Raw genomic sequence first — 18,532 nt, forward strand, 5'->3', positions numbered from 1 at the left:
TTTCAGTCTGATATGGTCAATTTTTAAATGAATATTAAACTTAATAAATTGCATTAAGCAAAATTAATACATTTGAATACATGTTGGATACATGCAGATTAGAGCTGGGTGATAATATAGTTTACATTTTGCAACAATACAAGGAATCAAGCAGTTGAGATATGCTATATATTGCCATGACTATACTGTATGTATGCGGATAAAGTTGAACATACTTAATACTTAATACAAAATGATGAAGAAGACATTTTAATTTTTCCCTGAAGAGCTCACTTCTTGAAAGCCTGACGATGTCATTTTGATAAGGAAAATTTTTTCATCACATAATAAAAAAGGGGGTAGTTGCAACTTTTTTCATGCAATTCTGAGTTTCTAACAATTCAGACCTTTTTCTTGAAATTTTCATTATATAAATTCGCAATTCTGAGAAATAGTCAGAACTGCAAGCTTGCAATTGCCAGAAAAAAAAATCAGAATTGTTAGATTAGACACAATTAGGCTACTAGGCTTCTATTTTTTATTCTGCGGCAGACTCAAAAACAGAATTGCGAGTTGTAGCTAAACTCAGAATTCTGACAAAAAAAAGAAAGAAAAAAAAGGCAGAATTCTGAGATATAATCTCAAAATTGCAAAATGTAAATAAAGTCGGAGTAGTAAGGGGAAAAAAAAGTCAGAATTGTGAGATAAAAAGTCACAATTACTAAATTGTAGGGGTGTCCCCGACTAAGGATTTTCAAGTCAGACATTCGACAGCCATAATTATTGACGTTAACACACGGGGAAAATGTGTTACGGACGCATCGCAGATACAAAAATAATGTTTTATGTTTTGATTAAAAGATAGTATTAAACGTCATCGAAAACCTAAGAATTCACAACATTTTTTACAATAGTGCTCTCATTATAACGTTATTAATGTTCTGCATTTCTGTTTTGAGCTGCGCGCGCTGAAGATGACCAGTAGAAGTCAAGTCAAGTCATCTTTATTTATATAGCGCTTTTAACAATACAGATTGTGTCAAAGCACTTAACAGTATCAAATTGGAGGATAGAGTGTCAGTAATGTATAATGATAAGATTAAACACTCAATTTTCAGTTAAAGGCATTTCATTATTGAATTCAGAGATGTCATTGTCTAGCTCCGTTTAGTTTAAATAGTATCTGTGCAATCAAATCGACAATAATCGCTAGAAATTAAGTGTCCCCAACTGAGCAAGCCAGAGGCGAATGAAGAAGAATGAAGCATTTGATAGCAGGTTTTTAACTTTAACTCATTTAACTCATCATTTTTCTCATATAGAATACGCTTCATTATTTATAAAACATAACGTTTTATAGGCTATCTGTACGAAATGCCCTGAATGCATGAACGTCTGTGCGGCTCTGAATGAACTCCATTTGTGGACGCGTTATTCACGCAACAACGTGCAGAAACACGTACGGCAACTAAACTCTAAAAATTCACAGTGTTTTATTATAATAGTGTTCTCATTATAATGTCAACGGTCCCAGTCATAGTTATTAATATTCTGCATTGTTGTTTGTCCTGCTGGCGCTGCGCGCTGAAGAGATAATCACCGTAGTACTACAATGAAGCGCTTTACTGCAGCGCAACTCAAACAAATGCATCTTATACGAGATAAATAATATATACACAATATATATAAACTGGCTGAAATGTTTTTAATCATTGTTCTTTCACTCTGCCTGTGTCAGTTTTTAAATCCCTGCCCCTTGCTCTTCTGTCGGTCACGGATTATGGAAAGTGAAACTTAAATTTATAGGGGTGGTTGTATGTATTCACGCACGTTCAAATATTTATTTAAAGCTTCATTCTTTTCAGATTCTTATTTACAGCATTATCTTAATAGGCTGTATATTAACTCATCGGGAGAAAACCATAGTTATATGTGAAATCAAACATTGAGCACCCCCATATAGCCAAAATAGCATGATCATAACACCCCGCGAATATTCGACTGTGAGATTGGGAGTCGAATCAGGCTCCTCATATCGAAGCATCGAATCTTCGACTATTCGGGGTCACCCCTATTAAACTGATCAAATAAAATGTAAAAATGTATTATTATTATTTTTTTTTTTTAAATCTTTTTATATGCTTTATATGGTTTCCATATTATGATGTCATTTTCCTTTTTAATTATTATTATTGCAATAGTTCCTTGGTTTAAAAGGAGTAACAACATAACAATAAATTATATTATGTCGACAAAAATATATAGAGAGAACATACTCAGAGATAAAATTAAGACAAATGATAACATTTCTACATATTTCACCAAATTATGCTAAAATTGCAAATAACATTCTGGGAAATGTCTGTATCGAGATTAATAATTAAAAGTTAATGTTAAAAGTACCTGTTTTCTAGATAAATACTACAAAATTCCTCTTAAAAAGATCAACCAAACACAATCCTGAACAGCCTTATTGGTATCACAAATGGAACAAACATTAAATAAAAGTGAATTGTAACTGTATAAATAAAATTTTTGTGTTAACATTTTTATAGTGGAAGACCATTCTATTAATGTTACTGGAAAAATGTCGTCAACTTTGAGAGAATCTCAGCAGAACATTCTGAGTATATTTACTAGCTTTAAGGTCTAAATATTACTAGCCACATAGTCTAAAGAAGGGTCTGTAGTTCATTATACCTCATCTGATCCAGAACTGAAGATGAGCAGATCAAATGGAATTGCGGCCACCATGTCGATGAGAAACCAGCCTTTGATATAGTGGATGGCGATGAGCTTGGGATGGGTCACCACCTCATCATTATGATTCACATATGTCGTCCTGAAGGTTATAACGATGTCTATGATGAACATAACATCCACTATCACGTCTACTACATTTAAAGGGTTACAAGTGTAACCACAGGTATGCCTCTTCTCCTGCTCCAGCTCATTGAGGAGGAAAGCAGCCGTGTACGGAGTGAAGACTGCTGTGTAGAGCACTAGCAGAAGAATGATCCAGTCCCACATGGCTTTGAAAGGACTGTAGTGCAGCATGATCCACTTGTGGACGTCTGGAGCCTGGAGCTTGTACTCGGGCAAAACATCGGCACCTAGAGACAGTACCTGGGCATGGAAAGAGATGATTACAAGATGATTAGCAAGAATTTATAACAAATGGAGATAAGTTAGGTGCTTTTGCTCTAAGCTAAACAAGAAAGAATCAGCTGGGATTTCATGGAGTCTAAGCTGATATGTGTTTTTAAAGGAATATATGAGGTATAGCCACATGACATGAATGAATGATGCATTTACACCCAAAGTGCTTAACAATCATGTGTGTGGGGGGGGCTCTCAGCTACAAGTGGAGAGGAGAGAGAGTCATAGAGCCAATTCAGTGGATGTGGACATGATTTACTGCTGTTCTGCAACATTTAGGGGCAAATTCCATTTATGTCACTAGGAATCCGTGCGATTGGGAGTTTCACACAAGGGCAGAAAAAAGTTCCCCATGCAGATTTCGCTCAAGTCGGTCATGCAAAATTGCCGCGCTGACCAACAGAAAGTGGCTAGTTTGAGCAGTGCTTCATTAATCACTACACTACTGATAATGGAAAATGAACAGTTTTTTTTTTTTTTTTTTTTGCCCGTGAAATTTCACAAATGTGACCACACCTTAACACTATTGGAACCTAATACATGGTCTGGACAGATTTTGCAGGAAATTGCATACATACATGCAGAGGAGTATAAGTCACATAGTGTAGCTTTAAAAAGATTGAAAAGTTAGATTTGTAAACAGTTTTCAGCTCAAATAATACAGTTTTAACAGAAGAAATGCTTTCATAAAATTCTAAACTTCACACTTCTGCTTTTAAATCCTTAAAGTTGGCATTAAAAGAAGGTCATAGAGGTTATTGTCCAACCCTTGCACTGGTGGATTAAACTGAACTGACATGGAATAAAATTACATAAATTAACTTCAATTTTTCAACAATGGGAAAAAGGAAAACTTACTATCTATTCATGTGCAGATCAGATCAGATGAAGCTCCCCCAAGCTATGACAGCAGGCTAACCTCAAAAAAGTGGTGAAATAGTCAACTGAACACTTGGGAATGTGACTGGTTTATGTTGTTTTTGAAAACAGAGATGAAAATAAGCGATGATTAGGGTAAGGTGCTTAGTTTGGGTAGACTGGCACATTAAGGTTTCACGAAATAACCATCAAAACAACATGTGGCGTGTATAATGACACAACACAGTTTTGGATCAAGGGCCAGAGGGGTTATGGATTTTTGGCATAGCACAGGGTTCATGTCTCTGTCCTAACGATCTTTCCACAAGTTTTTGGCCACATTTTTTTCCATGTGACACCTTCCATGATTATTCAAACACCCACTTTCAAGCTGTCAGTATGACTTTTTTTTCCTTTTTTATTTTTTTTTTTTAACTTTTGGATGTGAGAGGACCTGAATTTTTTATAACATTACAATAGCTGGAAGTTTTCACACAAAAAAATGTAATGATCAATCAAACACAAACAAAATCATTTGTGGTTATACTTATACTGTATTTTTATTAGTACTGTCAATCGATTAAAAAAATTATTCGCGTTAATCACAGTCATGGACTGAGTAATCATGATTAATCACAAATTTAAAATACTAGGATTTACCTGTAAATGTGTTGAAATAAAGATATGCATGACAAACTAGTTTAAGGAAACAGAACCTTTCACCCTTATTATTCTTTTATCATTATTCTTTTGTTTTTATTCAGCCATTATCAGTCTTTATACTGGCAATAAAACGTTTATCAAGCCACATCGCTTCAATCCCAGTATACATTTACCCAACTATTATCAAACGTATTTCTAAATAAATACAAAAAAACATTTTCTTGCGACCTTACATGAAGTATTATGACAAAATGCATTATTATGAAGAATTGGACCTGTTCTGTAGGTGCATTAGAGCTAATATTAGCATCATGCTTCATAAAACAATTTATGAGATTAATAGTGCACTTTTACTCAGAACTCACTTCAAACCACGATCGAATGTTTGTAATAACTTCCTTTTACCATCACATGTGGAATTTGGTCATTTACTGTTGTTAAAATATGCTATTTATAGCCTTTTATATCGCTGCACAAATTAGCATTTCAGAAGTACACATTCAGCTCAAGAAAATCACATACAAATATCCTATCGTAATCGTGTGTTTATTATCTTATATAATATATAGTGGCAGTTGTCATGTTTATTTCTGCTGCTCTGGCTGAAACTCATGTTGTTTGATGTTACAACCGCCTCTCCGTTCTTAAGTTGCCAGGGATACATTCCAAGTATAATACACATTAGTACAAGGATCTATTTTCATTTTTATTTGTCTACCTTGGGCGTCCGTGGTACATTATAAAAGTAGCCCAAAAAACCGTAACCCACGGCTCTGTAATTTTTCCCGCGACTGTATTTTCATAATAGCCCACTTGTGGCGCTACCCTGGCAACAGATAACCTTCAGCGCTCAGTGTTGCCAACTAATTTTCAGAGAAAGTTCCTAAAGGAAGGTCGATTTGTTGCTAAAAGTTGCTAAAATTACGTTTGATGTCATTGCACGATGACGTCATTGCGTAATCACGATGCAAAATTGTCACAACATCAAATTTCAGCAAAAAAACTATATTTATGTTAAAATTTGTTTGTAAAATAATATGCATAATATAATATTAAAATATAAATAACTATTTTTAAATGCACAGAATTATTGAACACACATTTTTGAATGATTATAATTTGTTTTTGTTTTTTTAATAGCTAGTAAACAAGTAATGCTACGCATTCTCAACAATTATGCTTTAAGCAGTGTATTGGTTGTTAGTTAGTATGCTACACAGAAAAGTCTGTAAAAATAGGGCACAATCTACTATGTTAATATGAAATAATTTTCTGTAGGCTAATGATTTTTTATCTGCGTTTTAAATTACGAATTGTGTTTTCGGGTTGCAGGGTTACAGGGTTACAATGGATAATGTCCTGGAAAATTACTAGTAGGCTATCTTTTTCATTTTTCTTACAGTGTAGGCCTACTAACTGATCAACAATCGCAGGTACAAGCTACTAACAAAGTGTATCGTAAATGAACAATTATTTGATTATTATTATTATTAAATTGAACAATTGCAAATAGCAGCTAACTTAATTCACGTGATGTGTGTGCTGCTATGTATATTTGGTTTCCTCTTTTTGTATAATTAGGATGGAAAATGTGTGCCTTTTTATTGTCTTATCAAAAGTTGCTAAAAGTTGCCAACTAAATTTTTAAAATGGCTAAATTTGTTGCTAGGTGCTTTTAGAAGAAAACGTTGCTAGGGTAGTCTGAAAAGTTGCTAAATTTAGCTATAAAATTGCTAAATTAGCAACACTGTGACCGCGCTGCGATGACGGGAAGAAACCTTATCAAACGATTAATTTGCGTTAAAAAAATTTTTTTAACGCGTTTAAAGTTGACACCCTAATTGTTATACTACTTGTAGTTACATTATATTCAGCTACCCTATTGAGTGTAATCCAGCCACAAACCTACATTTAAGAAGGAAGCCCAACACCTTACCTGCGTGACCTTCTCTGTCACGTTCTGCGTGCGCTCCTTCACTCTCGGAGTAACGAGCTCGATGTTGCAGGCTTCTGTGGAGTGATTGGATGGCCTGGGTCGACGCAGGTTTAGATTGAATGAAGAAAATCGGTTTAAAGCTTTCATCCGCTCAGATCTGGAGGTAGAGTTCCACAAACTGGACTTCAAGTCTTTATGATAGAAGAAAAAAATGGATTAGAATTCAAAGCATTGTTTTAATCGATTACATTTTATTAGGTCAGGACAGGAGACAAAATGAGTTCACAGTTGTTTCATTTAAGTATCATATTTGTCTCAGATGTTTCTCCAGAAGTAACAATACAGTATATGGGTCAATTGTTATACACTTGTAGCCTACAGTACAAAGTAACATTAATGTAGATTGCATGGCTCAGATAATATGATCTTGGAACGATCTGAAGAGACATGCTTGAAATCTCTTTACGCTTTAGTATCTTGGCAATCTAAGCACATTTCGATGAATTATTTTCACCTTCTGAATAGGACACGCATGTGATTACTGAGGTCTTATTCTTAGGGAAACCATCTGAGAAAGAGGAGACCCGTTTGCTTTCCTTTTAATCTCATTACTGTCTAGGAGAAACCATTTTTATTTCCTATACATATGAAATGACCTAGACACATAAATAAATGTCCTCATTCATATGAAGATCCAGACTGCTCCTCTGTACCAAAGAAAATCTGTATTGCTTTGTAACCCAGATAGTTACTGTTTGTCCAATATAGTGTTATTTAACAGTACCTTGTCATCGTATAATATCAGAACAATAACATCATCCACTCATGAAAGCAAATCCTTTAACGCAAATTCCTGGTATCCAAAACATGAAGTAGCTTCCAACATCCAACCAGAAAAATCCACAAAATCATAGACAAAGTTCACACAAAAAAAAACGAATATCAAATGAACCTTCAATGCTTTCTGTGGTTTGTGACTCCAGGCAAAAAAGTTTTCTGTAAATATCCTGTCCTGAAGTGATTAAAATTCCTTGTGTAGTCTTGTTGTTAATCAGCTCTCCTGATGTTCTGATGCAGATCTTTGCTAAAATGAAAGTTTCTGTCACTTTTATTCACCTTATTGCACATTTTCTATTTGTGGTCATCGTATCAATGTTCTGCAGATTTCTGTTATATGTTTTCAAAACATACCTAAAATCCACTGTAAATCCTTTAAAGAAACATTGTCTTGACGTGTGGAAGCTTCTCTTACATCGCTGTTGGGGTCTCCATCCTTGCTTTTGTTCTACATCTGACCTTAACTGCAGACACCGCACACTACAGTACGTTATATAATAAACTCTCTCTTACCATGTAAGTGCTGCATTCTGTCCGTTCTCGCCGAGTTACCCGCCAGGGCAATATGTTACAGGCCTATCTTTATATGGTACATAATCCAAATGCCCTTCCTGTACAAACACATTGAAATGTCTGATGGGGTCATCCTCTTATGACTCGACCCAGAACATTGACAAACAAACCCTCACGTGGACAAAATCCTGTCAGTGTGAACCAGACAGCTGCCGCAGTGGAGAAAACTCTTAAACAAATCAATTACATCACAATCAAACGCGTTCATGAAGGCACAATTATTTCTTATTGGCGTTTTCAGACTGTTGAATCAACAGAGTACTTCTGCCCTCAGGACTAACCTCTTACCAGAAAAAAAATGTCATTGGGAAAAACGTCAGAGGTTGATGAATGTTCACACCACATACAGACTGAACTCGAGGCCTGTACATAGAATTATGATGAGTTATCCATAGGTCAATGATTAAAGACAGGAAGTGGGCTTGATCTATCAAACAGGCTTTTATGAGAACTGACTGACCTAAAGCCATGACATTGGCTATGTATGAGTCTGTATTATTATATACACATGTATTGCTATATGCATAGTTATATCTGATAATGAGGTCTGTTAAATAAGCAGCCCAAACCAAGGCTTTACTTATAACATAAAATCTGATAACTAAATAGATGGAGTAATTTAAGTTGTGTTTAAATGGAAAGTTTTGGAAATTTTTGAGTTGGGAACTCGATGTCAGGTGCATTAAAGTCACTTTGGTCAGAGGCAATATGGTAATGTACTTTTTCCCACAAAAAAACAACAACAACAAAAATTTCTTATTGTGAAAATTATTTCCATAACACTTTAGTATAGGGACCAATTCTTACTATTAACTAGTTGCTTATTAGCATGCCTATTATTAACATATTGGCTGCTTATTAGTACTTATAAAACACATATTCTGCACAACCATATTCTACATTCCTATTCCTACCCAATACCTAAACTTAATAACTACCTTGCTAACTATTAATAAGCAACAAATTAGGAGTTTATTAAGGCAAAAGTCGTAGTTAATATTTTGTTAATAGCGAGAATCAGACCTTAAAAAGATTTTGACCATAATTTCTTTTAAACATATTTGCCATTAATACAGACGCTGCGTTCCCCATATTATCTCACTGACATGATTCCATCTCTGGACTTTCCCACTTGTACTTATGACATTGTGCTGTTCGTGTGCATTCAATTTGTATTATATATATATATATATATATATACAGGTGCTGGTCATATAATTAGAATATCATCAAAAGTTGATTTATTTCACTAATTACATTCAAAAAGTGAAACTTGTATATTATATTCATTCATTACACACAGACTGATATATTTCAAATGTTTATTTCTTTTAATTTTGATGATTAGAGCTTACAGCTCATGAAAGTCAAAAATCAGTATCTCAAAATATTAGAATATTACTTAAGACCAATACAAAGAAAGGATTTTTAGAAATCTTGGCCAACTGAAAAGTATGAAAATGAAAAGTATGAGCATGTACAGCACTCAATACTTAGTTGGGGCTCTTTTTGCCTGAATTACTGCAGCAATGCGGCGTGGCATGGAGTCGATCAGTCTGTGGCACTGCTCAGGTGTTATGAGAGCCCAGGTTGCTCTGATAGTGGCCTTCAGCTCATCTGCATTGTTGGGTCTGGTGTCTCTCATCTTCCTCTTGACAATACCCCATAGATTCTCAGGTCAGGCGAGTTTGCTGGCAGGTGCCAAGTCCTGCTGGAAAATGAAATCAGCATCTCCATAAAGCTTGTCAACAGAAGGAAGCATGAAGTGCTCTAAAATTTCCTCGTAGATGGCTGTGTTGACTGAGGACATCAGAAAACACAGTGGACCAACACCAGCAGATGACATGGCAGCCCAAACCGTCACTGACTGTGGAAACTTCACACTGGACTTCAAGCAACATGGATTCTGTGCCTCTCCACTCTTCCTTCAGACTCTGGGACCTTGATTTCCAAATGAAATGTAAAATTTACTTTCATCTGAAAAGAAGACTTTGGACCACTGAGCAACAGTCCAGTTCTTTTTCTCCACAGCCCAGTTAACATGCTTCTTACGTTGTCTCTGGTTCAGAAGTGGCTTGGTAGCCCTTTTTCTGAAGACGTCTGAGTGTGGTGACTCTTGATGCACTGACTCCAGCTTCAGTTCTCTCCTTGTGAAGCTCTCCCAAGTGTCTGAATCAGCTTTGCTTGACTGTATTCTCAAGCTTGCTGTCATCCCTGTTGCTTGTGCACCTTTTCCTACCCAAATTCTTCCTTCCAGTCAACTGTGCATTTAATATGCTTTGATACAGCACTCTGTAAACAGCCACACCTTTCAGTAATGACCTTCTGTGACTTACCCTCTTTGTGGAGGGTGTCAATGTTCGTCTTCTGAATCATTGCCAAGTCAGCAGTCTTCCCCATTATTGTGGTTTCAAAGAACAAGAGATACCCAGAATTTATACTGTAGGGATGGTCATTTATTCAAACTCAAATGTAAATATTCTAATATTTTGAGATACTGATTTTTGACTTTCATGAGCTGTAAGCTCTAATCATCAAAATTAAAAGAAATAAACATTTGAAATATATCAGTCTGTGTGTAATGAATGAATATAATATACAAGTTTCACTTTTTGAATGGAATTAGTGAAATAAATCAACTTTTGATGATATTCTAATTATATGACCAGCACCTGTGTATATATATATATATATATATATATATATATATATTTGGATAAGGAGCAATATTTGACCTGATTTGAATTTTTTCTAACCTTATCAAAACACAAACCTTTAATATGTCAGTTATTTCAGTTGAATTATTTCAAATAATATCTACTGAACAACTAGAACAATTATGTCTGACTAATAACGAAACTAACATCATACAAAAGTTGCTGAAAAAAAGATATAACGGTAAGTGCTCTTCTAGAATTAATTTGAAATAATTGCCTTGTGACAATGTTAGGTTTTCATTTAATTTTAAAAACATTATTCAGAGGGTTTTTTCCCCCTACGTTCCAATGGTTTAATGCTGATGATAAAACTTTTTGAGCAATTTTGCCGGGCAACTTTTTATGAGCAATGTTTCACTTCCCACTGAGAATGGGTAACACATTTCTATCTGGATACTTTAGATCAGTCGTGGACCCTGTGTCTCACCTGGTTGCCCGCTGATGGCAACATTAACCAAAGCTGCCTGGCAACATTGCTCATAAAGTTGCCTTGTGTATCCTCAGCCTAATTAGAGTTTTTAAGTTTAGCTTATCAAAAACCAATTCTTATTAATTATACATTCTAAAAATGACATATTCCTACATTGTCTGTTGAGGTAAATCCATAACTAGACAGGCCAATAATTATATGAAATATCAAATGTTTAAAAGAGACCATTCACACCAAGGACGATAACTATAAAGATAACAATAAAGATATAGTTCTAAAAATCATTCTCAATATTAAAGAATAGCAGAGTCCACACCACAACTATAACAATAAAGGCACAGAGAAACGATATCGTTGGAATCACTTTCAGAATGATTTTTTCCAGCTGATGAATGATACAAACATTGACACCCAATCAGAATCCATCCTGCTATAATGACCTCAAGAATTTAAAGTGGCAGACCAGCGTGTGCTTAGAATAAACAGATGATATTGTCCGCTGGTGTGGATGCTAATATTGTTATATTTATAGCTATCGTCCTTGGTGTGAACGGGGCTTAATTCAGCCTGAGGGCTTTTTTTTTTTTAACTTTCAGTGTCACTTTTGCTCTGAGCCACAATGGATACCTCATCCTGATTCTCACTGTTCAATAAACATTTGCATTGAGCAGCTATGTTTTTTTCAGGATGTGGGAAAAAGTCCTTGCAAGTTGCCTTTCTATCTCTTTTTATCCAGATCTGCATCAAAAAAGTTGTTTATGATCACAACATTTAGTGCATAATGCTAATCAAAGTGATACACATCTATGACTAACATATCTTCTTTATTGCCATGATGAAGATATATCATTATTTATTTATTTACCATCACACAAAAAATTCCAAGTGAAGTCCAATAAATTTTGGCCAAGCAGGTCCATTTCTTCCAGCTGCTCTTAAGGCATGTAGATCATTAATTAGTCCATCAATCTGTGTGTTCTTCCATTTGTCAGTTGACTTATTGTGAACTCTAGGTCTGTGCATGGATGTTATCCCATACCCGGACCACATCAGGACAGTCATTGAGAGCCTCTAGCAGGGTGGACGCGGTCTCTAGCTGAGTCTGAGTCAGGAGAGACGGGGTATGAGAAACAAACTCCAGACCGGATGAAAGCGTGTGTACCCTCAGACTTTCTAGAGCGCTCCGCACAGCCTTCATGGACGCAATGTCACAGATAAACTGAAAGGGAAAGAAGGGTTAACAATTGACAATATAACAATTTTATACACAAAGAGAGGTTACACTTTATTTGATAGTCCACTTTAGACATTCTACTAACTAGAAGTAACTTTGTAACTATATGTCAACTAATTCTCATTAATTTGCATCTACATATCTACTAACTCTTAGGGTAGGATTAGGGTTAGTAGAAGAAGTTGACATATACTTGCAAAGTTTGTATGTTGTGGACCCATCAAAATAAAGTGTCAGAAGTTATTAAGCAGACAGTCTACTAATACTCTAATAACTGCTAGTTGACATGTAGTTGCAAAGTTACTTACTGTTAGTAGAATGTCTAAAGTGGACTATCAAAATAAAGTGTCACCCAAAGAGATTCTATAAGTAAAATCCTACACAGACCTCTAACTGCCGATGATTACAACACAGGAGTAATTATAATTCATTGGAACATGTGCCTCATTCAGATTCCTGATTTTGAACTTGATGCATGCTGTAAACAGGTTGCAGAAAGGACTTTCACCCTGATAGACGTCTATTTGACGTCTGCATTTACATCTGCAAGATGTATTTTCAGAGTGTTTGCTCATCTGCAATACTTCAATAGGATGTTCCCTATCAGATGTCAAATAGATGTTTAGATCCCACTAAGAAAGAGTGCTCAGACCTGTAGTATGGGTCGCTCCTCCTCATCCTCTATCTCCTGCACATCTTCAGCTCCTGCCTCAATGGCCAGCTCTAGAGCTTTTTCAGAGGAGATCCCATCTCTGGATGCTGCCACAACACCTTTCCTGTCAAAGTTCCGGCGTGCTCCTTCACACAGCGCCCCACTGTGGACAAACAGAAAAAAATGGTACACTGAGTTGTGCCTAAATTCTATCACTACATCTTGATTTTGATCTAGTACAAATCAGTACTAACCCATGTTTCATCAAGATATGCTTGATTTCTTGATGGGACCGTGTGTTGTTGTCAGTCAAAACCTCAATGAGCAGCGTGCACCCGCCCGGTCCCGTGGCCTCATACACATACTGTACTCCTGGCTTGGACTTCTATTAAATATAGAAAAAAGTGTTATTATTAATACTGATATGTCATCAATACATAATTAACAGAATAGAGGAGCATTTTCCAAGATTTTTTTTCAGTGACAGTTTATAGTGACTACACCTGTCAAGCTGCTAAAATGACATGAAAATATTTAAGGAATAAAAAAAGTCATATGTCTCCTGAAGTCATATGATATGAGTGTGTATGTGTTGAAAAGACTGATATGTCAGTCATAATTCACTGATCTCCTTCCCCTCCACTGAGATACAATTAGTATGGACTGTATTTACTATACTTTTATAGAGTCTTTGTGTCATTTATGGAGCTGACAGACATGATGAACACTGCGAACTATTGTTGTTTGGAAAAAAAAAACATAACGTGTGCAGGTGAGTGAATAATGTCTTCAGTGTCGCATGGTCCCTCAGAAATCATTTGATTTATTACCAACATGCTTATTTATTATCAAAGTCGGAAACAGTTATGCTGCTTAATATTTTCTGGAGGCTTTTTTTCAGGATTCTTTAATGAAAAAGTTAAAAAGAACAGCATTTACTCAAAATACAAATCTTTTCTAACAATATAAGTTTTTACTGTTTTTACTATAACCGTTTTCAACATTAATCATTAATTAGCATATTAGAACGATTTCTAAAGTGACAATGAAGATTGGAGTAATGGCTGCTGAAAATTCAGCTTTGCATCACAGAAATAAATAACATTTTAAAGTATATTAAAATAGAAAATCATTATTTTAAATTTTAAACTTGATGAGTATAAGGAACTTATTTAAATAAAAATAAAATAAAAAACTGATCTTACTGATCCCAAACTTTTGAAAGGCAATGTGTACAGTGCCTTGTGAAAGTTTTCTTTTCCCTTCACTTTTTTCTTCATCACATTTTATGTTGCTGCCTTATGTTAAAGTACTTTGAAATACTTTTCCCCCCACACTCTACACTCCATATACCATCATTACAAAGGGAAAAAAAACTGATTTGTGACAACTTTGCAAATTTATTAAAATGAAAAAACTGGAATAAGTACATTGCATAAGTATTCACACCCTTAACGCAGTACTTAGTTGAAGCACCTTTACAGCCTCAAGACTTTTTGGATATGATGCGACAAGCTTTGCATATCTGCGATTGGCAATTATTTGACATTCTTCTCCTCACCTCTTCACCTCTCAAGCTCTGTCAGGTTGGAAGAGGGCCGACAGACATTTTCAGCTTTCTTCAAAAATGTTCGATTGGGTTCAAGCCCAGGCTATCAAGGACATTCACAGAGTTGTCCATAAGCCACTCTTGAATTGTCCATTGTCCTGCCCAATCCGAGATTCTGAATGCTCTGGACTAGGTTTTCATTAAGGCTATCTCTGTATACGTATTGCAGCGTTGAGCTTTCCTTAATCTCTGAAGAGTCCCTTCTGTAAGTTTCTCCCATCTCCATATATGATGATGGAGCTCAAAGGCTTCTTGGTCACCCCTCTAACCCCTAAGCACCTTCTCCATCGATTGCTCAGTTTGGCCAAGAGGCCAGAAACGCAGCCTTGGTTGTTCCAAACTTCTTTCATTTAGGATGGAGGCTACATGCTTCTGTGAACCTTCAATGGAGCAGAATTTTTTCCCAGATCTGTCCCAGATCTTTCCCAGATCTGTCTTGTCACAAGTCTCTGAGCTCTACAAGCAGTTCTTTTGACCTCCTCACTCCCATGCTTCAAAATATAACTAACTGTTGTTTTTTCAACAGGGTCATGGCTAGGTTTTTGCTCTGATATGCATTTTCAGCGATATTTTGCTCCTCAGCTAAATTTCATGTATGAATACTCATAGAACGGAATTATTAGTATTTTTAATAAATTTGCAACATTCACAAATCTGTTGTTTTTTGTTGCTTTGTCATTCTGGTGTATGGAGTGTAGTGTAGACTGATGTAAAAAAAGTGAAGTATTTTAAAATAAGGCCACAACATAAAATGTGGGGGGGGGAAATAAAACATACCTTCAACATACCTGCAAAGCAGCAGTACTGTGAAAAGTGTAAAAATGCCATAAAGTGAGGATGCTTTCAAAAAATAATGCCTAAAATAGATTTTATTTATCAATTAACTTCTATTAATTGACATTTGGTGTGACCACCCTTTGCACTTAAAACAGCTTTTGCCCTAGGTACATTTGTGCTTAAAGTTTTGCACGCACGTTTTGAGATTCCCACAGTTCTTCTGGATTTAGTCTGTCTCAGTTTGTTGTGTTTCTTCATGTCATTCCAGACAGACTGGATGATGATAATGAGATCAGATCTCTGTGTGGAGCACCGGCTGTTGTCAGACTCCTTGTGCAAACAAAAATCTTACTGGATTATTAAAATTAATGGCAAAAGGAATGTTTGGAAATGTAAACTGATATTTCCTACTGACACACTACAGCAAAAGCCATTTTTTGTCTTTGCTGAAAATACTAATGATTAATACTAATACTAAAAATACTAACTAGGAGCATGTTCAAATTATTCAGGAAAATAAGATTTTAATGTTGATAATTTAATAAGATAAAATGTTGTGTTGAAAAAATGAGTAAACCTTCCGGTTACAAAATAAAGCTAAATATAAAATTTCTGATGCAAGCTGGAAGGCAATTTTTATCACCACGTAGGCATGTTCAGCAAAAATATTTAAAGAGTAAATTCTTGACAATTAAAAGTGTTTCAAAAGCCCACTGAATCATTCTCAGACATGATGCTGACAACAGAATGGAACCACTTGAGAGGACTTACAAAGTACAAGAAATATTATGTTCTGTTCATTTACAAGCGTAAAACTTCCAACAATATATTGGCCAGCGTTTCAGTTTCATTTTCCAACACCTGTTTGTGTGTGTGTATGTGTGTATGTGTGTGTGTAAGTAGAGTAAATTAATTGTTAATTGTGTAAAAATGACAGTTTCTTTAGCAGCAGATAGGCTGTTTAGCACTGTAAAATGTGTCTTACGGCTCCTTTTATAGCTCCTTCTATGGTAGCTTTGGGTAGGTTCTTGTTCCGACACTGCTCTAGAAGTTGTGCCAAAGCAACATTAAATTCTGGATTGGGTCCTCCCTCTGAAACATAAGCACAGGGTCACAGGGTATCAGATGTTTAACATGGTAAATACTTTGTTCTTTTTCATAGTACATGTTTATTTATTTTTTTACCATGGTACATACTTGATGGTTAGTACCAGATTAGATCATCTCAATTCTTTCAGTCAAATTTTACGCATTCACCTCTTACAGCAATCCTGATCATCATGGCGTACTTGGCAATCATCCGGGATCGAGCAGCATCTTTGGGTATTTTAATGTCCTTTACTTTGGACCATTTGTTGTGTCCTGCCCAGAGCGCAGGGCTGGAGTGCAGTGCTCTGCATGAATGGAGGGCTGGACACTGACAGCGGCTCTGAACCGCAGCAGACACTCTCGCTGTCAGTCTGAAAGCCCTCAGAATCATGTCTCCTAACATTGTTCTTCCCTCACTAAACAGATGCGTAGCTATGTAAGTGACCAAAGCAAATGACTTTGGTCAAATTTTTAAAATGTCATCATGTCTTTGACTTACAAGTCTTAAGTTTCTAACATACACGTTTTAATCGGATTGTTTCAAGAACGGTTTCACGACCATGATACAGTATATTCCGTGATTGTTACTTGCGAAAATGAACAACAACAACAAAAAAGCCAATTTATGCCATAGTTCTTCTGCAATCCAGAGCTAGTTCATCACACTCGAGCCCAAGAGGCAGCAACACTATTAGCGTCACTACCGCTGAACAAACCATGTCAAAATAAAAGTCCTCAGACGCGATCGTTCTGAGGTTTTGCATGTATTTTGAATATATATATATATATATATATATATATATATATATATATATATATATTAGACAAATTTACCTGTTGATTTAAAAAGTATGCACGGTAGCCTATATAGTGTTCCTGGGTTATAATTAACTAAAACGAAAACAAAAACCAAAACCATTAACAAAAATCACAGATTTTTTTCTTTTTATTTCAGATGAAAGATAAAATACAAAAAATAATTCAAATATTATTATATGTATTCAGGGATGGGCGGTATTTCAAATACATGTATTTCAAATACAAATACTTTTGCATTTAAATACATTTAATCTTAGTATTTTCAAAACACAAAAGGTACTTTGCCAATCAACCTCCTTATTAGACTGCTGATTTCCTGCAGGGATGGGCAGTATTTCAAATACATGTATTTGAAATACTATTTTAAAAATACAAAAATACTGAGCTTAAATGTATTTAAATGCAAAAAGGTATTTAAAAACAAAATAGTATGAATATATATATGGTATATTATATATCTGGTTTCATGTGTCACACTGGTTTTCCTACTTATTACACTGCAGCATATACCAAATCCATACATAGACGTTCATGAAATCGAACTGAATTTGTAATGTTTGTAATGTTTGAAAATAGCAACTCTGGAAAGGAGTAGAGTCAGGACTTTGTCTTCTCGTGACAATGAAGGGTTAACATTTTTCATGCCCATCCCACACAATAAACAGTGGTGGAGCCCAGCAGCCAAGGGCCAATGATGACCACCACACTATTAACCTCACTGAGCACTCTCACAACACACATACTCACACACAGGAGGTCATGTCTCTACAATGACAGATGAGTCTCTCCTTAACTGGTCTCCAAATGGATCAACAAGTTGCATCTTCAATCAATGATAAGAGACCAAGAATCTGAGAAATGGAAGAATATCATCTGTGATGGGTAAATAATATTCAATTGTCATCTTTCCCTTGTTTTTTTACTTTAAACATTTTACAAAGAAGTGGAGTTTACTCTTTTGAAATATGTCTATATATTCAAATGTAACCGCGGCTAAAACAAACTATTGATCACACTCCAACAGACGAATAGCTGGTGGACGCAACGACATCAGAATAACATCAGCTTTAACACAACACAGCAGTAATGGCTCCAAACGTCACTTCTCTGCACCTCAATTAGACCACCATGTCCTGAAGAGAAACAGGAGCTCTCTGGAGAGCTGAAGTTCTGGAAAAGGTCAAAGGTCTTGGGTTAAGC

General features: G+C 35.6%; 2 protein-coding genes across 2 annotated transcripts in view; both read right to left on the reverse strand.

Moving 5' to 3' along the window:
• kcnh6b (potassium voltage-gated channel, subfamily H (eag-related), member 6b) overlaps window positions 1-7,961 on the reverse strand; it is a 28,202-nt gene extending 20,241 nt beyond the window's left edge. The window contains exons 1-3 of the mRNA XM_058793129.1: window positions 7,946-7,961; window positions 6,596-6,786; window positions 2,680-3,105 (exon numbers count right to left, since the gene is read on the reverse strand). Of these exons, the coding sequence (XP_058649112.1) occupies window positions 2,680-3,105; window positions 6,596-6,786; window positions 7,946-7,961 (633 nt within the window). The remainder of the gene's footprint in view (window positions 1-2,679; window positions 3,106-6,595; window positions 6,787-7,945) is intronic.
• A 3,998-nt stretch (window positions 7,962-11,959) lies between these two features.
• Window positions 11,960-17,221, reverse strand: LOC131550672 (translational activator of cytochrome c oxidase 1). The gene is made up of 5 exons (XM_058792961.1): window positions 16,682-17,221; window positions 16,410-16,516; window positions 13,293-13,423; window positions 13,039-13,201; window positions 11,960-12,371 (listed from the first exon to the last, which is right to left on the reverse strand). The coding sequence occupies exons 1-5, from the start codon at window positions 16,914-16,916 to the stop codon at window positions 12,162-12,164; spliced, it is 846 nt and encodes a 281-aa protein (XP_058648944.1). The 5' UTR covers window positions 16,917-17,221; the 3' UTR covers window positions 11,960-12,161.
• Window positions 17,222-18,532: the final 1,311 nt, after the last annotated feature.

This window comes from Onychostoma macrolepis, chromosome 12 (genome assembly GCF_012432095.1).
Source record: "Onychostoma macrolepis isolate SWU-2019 chromosome 12, ASM1243209v1, whole genome shotgun sequence".
Taxonomy (NCBI): Eukaryota; Metazoa; Chordata; class Actinopteri; order Cypriniformes; family Cyprinidae; genus Onychostoma; species Onychostoma macrolepis.

Excerpts from the sequence above, each read along its gene's own strand:
- LOC131550672 (XM_058792961.1), bottom strand. The coding sequence starts at position 16,916 with ATGTTAGGAGACATGATTCTGAGGGCTTTCAGACTGACAGCGAGAGTG. Across the intron at positions 16,517-16,681 it reads GATCAGGATTGCTGTAAGAG|AGGGAGGACCCAATCCAGAA; the intron begins GTGAATGCGTAA and ends CTTATGTTTCAG. Across the intron at positions 13,202-13,292 it reads CATATCTTGATGAAACATGG|TGGGGCGCTGTGTGAAGGAG; the intron begins GTTAGTACTGAT and ends GTTTGTCCACAG.